Genomic DNA, 2890 nt, shown 5'->3' with positions numbered 1-2890 from the left:
GTTCTAATATTGTATAATTATAATATAGTAAAGAATTTAAATGTTAAGGACGCGAAGGGGCCTGCAAGTCACTTATGCCCAACAGGAACATGGTAATAGATTTGTAGATATGGCATCCAAGATAAGGATAAGGGCCATCGCTTTTCATTGGCCAATATCCAATGACCCCAAATCTCAGCCGTCCGATCCCCAGAATATACAAAACCCAACTGTATGTAACGAGAGCCACAAGAATACCAATGAAATCAGTTCTACAAAAGGTGACACAAACAATCTTCAACTCACCTCAACAACACAGTCCACAAACCCCTTCTTTCATCCCGCCGGAAAACATGGCCACCGTCACACAAGCCTCAGTTGCCGTTTTCCGGCCATGCGCCTCAAGATCCAGCTTCCTTTCCGGATCACAGGGAAAATTAAACCGAGCATTGGCTGTCAAACCTGCCACCTCTTCGTCTTCCTCATTCAAGATTGAAGCCAAGAAAGGTCAATGGCTACCTGGGTTGGCCTCACCTGGTTACCTTGACGGAAGGTAAAACAAAAACTAAATCTGAATTTTCATAAAAAGAACATTTTGATTATAATATACATGAATTAACCTACTTTTGTATACAGTCTTGCAGGAGATAATGGATTTGATCCACTTGCCTTGGCCGAGGACCCTGAGAACTTGAAGTGGTTTGTACAAGCTGAGCTTGTGAATGGGAGGTGGGCCATGTTGGGTGTCGCCGGAATGCTATTGCCGGAGGTTTTGACAAGCGCTGGCATACTCAATGTTCCTAAGTGGTACGACGCCGGAAAGTCTGAATACTTTGCATCGTCCTCGACTTTGTTGGTTATTGAGTTCATCTTATTCCACTACGTAGAGATCAGAAGGTGGCAAGACATCAAGAATCCAGGAAGTGTTAATCAAGATCCAATCTTTAAAAGCTACAGCTTGCCTCCTAACGAAGTTGGGTACCCAGGTGGCATATTTAACCCCCTAAATTTTGCACCAACAGCTGAAGCCAAGGATAAAGAGATTGCCAATGGTATAGATCTATCTTACCCACATTACAATTTACGATTATCTATTTATAATTGTGTCTTACGTACAAATATTAACAATACTATGTCTTAATAACTGCAGGGAGACTTGCAATGTTGGCGTTCTTGGGATTCGTGGTTCAACACAATGTGACTGGGAAAGGGCCATTTGATAACCTATTGCAACACTTGTCCGACCCATGGCACAACACCATTGTCCAAACACTTTCTGGAAACTAAAGATGTTGTGGCTGAAAGGCTAAAGATCGAGGTGAAAAAGAAGGATGTTGTGGTGTTTGTAAGCTATGAGTGGTGCATGAGTTCTGAACTTTAGATCTAAGCTTTTAAGTGTTAACAAGAAGCTTTTGAATGTACAGAGGAAAATGAGATGCATTTCATCATTCATTTGAACTTAATGTCATGACCATTTTGTCAAATGCATATTCAATTTCCTGTTTTGATTTAACATATCAATGTTATATAACATACATCATATAATAAACTATTTTGTACTGATATTGCACGTCCTAACATTTGATGAAATTGCTTAATCTGTTATATACATTAGTATTGATCATTTATGCTCATGTATATTAAGGTTTCTTTAAGGTTACTTATGTCATTAGTAATAGTTAGAGGTTGTTTCTATAAATTATTCTATTTAGCTTAGCATTTGTGATGATTTGAAAAACAGCCCATGGATGATTGAGGATCGAGGCTTCTATATATCAACGATTGGGGCTTATTAACAAGACAAACTTTACAACATATAACTCCTATGGTTGAGGAGTTAGATCATATAAAAGTAAATACAATTAAGGGATAATGACTTAAAATGGTAATATATTTTTCGATTTGTATATATATTTGGGTATTAAGTTTTTTCGTCCACATTTATCCCTTCAAGTTTTTTAAACTGTACACATTTAGTCATTCATATTTTTATATTGCAAAATAACACCTTCTTGTTTTTGTACACATTTAGTACTTATGAAATGTTATTTTAGATTTTCTTACGACATCCTACGTGAGACAATAACTAATAAGGTGTTCAGAATTGTTGATGCTTATGGTCACTGCGACCTCGGCTGTTTGGTTTCTTAGGTCTTATGGTTTGGCTTAGGTCTTATGTTCTAAAGGTAATAGCTTCTTCATATGATCTTACAATTAACAATCTTTATATCTATGCATTCGTATTTGGGTATACTACAACTTTCATTTAGATTACTCATGTTAAAAAATAATATATTTTTACTTGCGATTTTTATATCCATAAGATCATAAGTAAGAATATATTATTTTTTAAATGAAATATGTGACAACCCAAAATTTATATCTTGTACAGTTGTTCAACTCAATCACAGTCAGACTTTTTCTGCTAACTTTTAGCACTGTTTAAAGTCTGTATGGGTGTTTTTAATCATATGACATTCAAGAATCAAGTGTAAGTAAGTATCTACTAGGGTTAATGTTCAACACTCAAGCCTTAAACCCCATTATGAGGTGTTTACGACCAAACTTCATGAGTTTGAGCCGTAAACTCATCCATGGTCGTGAACTCATGCTATATGCATGAGTTTACATCATTTTTCATCATTTCTTTCCTTTCAAGTTCAAGAACTCACATTCTCTCTCATGTATCATCAAGTTCATTTTAATTTTCCAAAAATGTAAGAAATTCTTCCTTTGATTTGTTGTTACATCTCATTAACTAGTACAACCCTTTGATTTCATCCATGAAATCATTCCATTTCCCTTTGATATCATCCATGAAATCACCCTTACAAGCTTCTATATTGTAAGTACTCTTGCCTTAGCTAGTTATATGATTGAATCACTAAGTTTACACCTTGAAAACAACATG

General features: G+C 35.8%; 1 protein-coding gene across 1 annotated transcript; it reads left to right on the top strand.

Moving 5' to 3' along the window:
- The first annotated feature begins 243 nt into the window (after positions 1 to 243).
- Positions 244 to 1463, top strand: LHCA4 (light-harvesting chlorophyll-protein complex I subunit A4). Its single transcript, XM_078991598.1, has 3 exons — positions 244 to 532; positions 616 to 1031; positions 1130 to 1463. Exons 1-3 carry the CDS (start codon positions 333 to 335, stop codon positions 1264 to 1266), a joined length of 753 nt encoding a protein of 250 aa, XP_078847724.1. The 5' UTR covers positions 244 to 332; the 3' UTR covers positions 1267 to 1463.
- The last annotated feature ends 1427 nt before the right edge of the window (positions 1464 to 2890 follow it).

Source organism: Lactuca saligna, chromosome 4, assembly GCF_052625555.1.
Source record: "Lactuca saligna cultivar CGN05327 chromosome 4, ASM5262555v1, whole genome shotgun sequence".
Lineage (NCBI taxonomy): Eukaryota > Viridiplantae > Streptophyta > Magnoliopsida > Asterales > Asteraceae > Lactuca > Lactuca saligna.
This window is presented reverse-complemented; position numbering and strand designations above follow the sequence as displayed.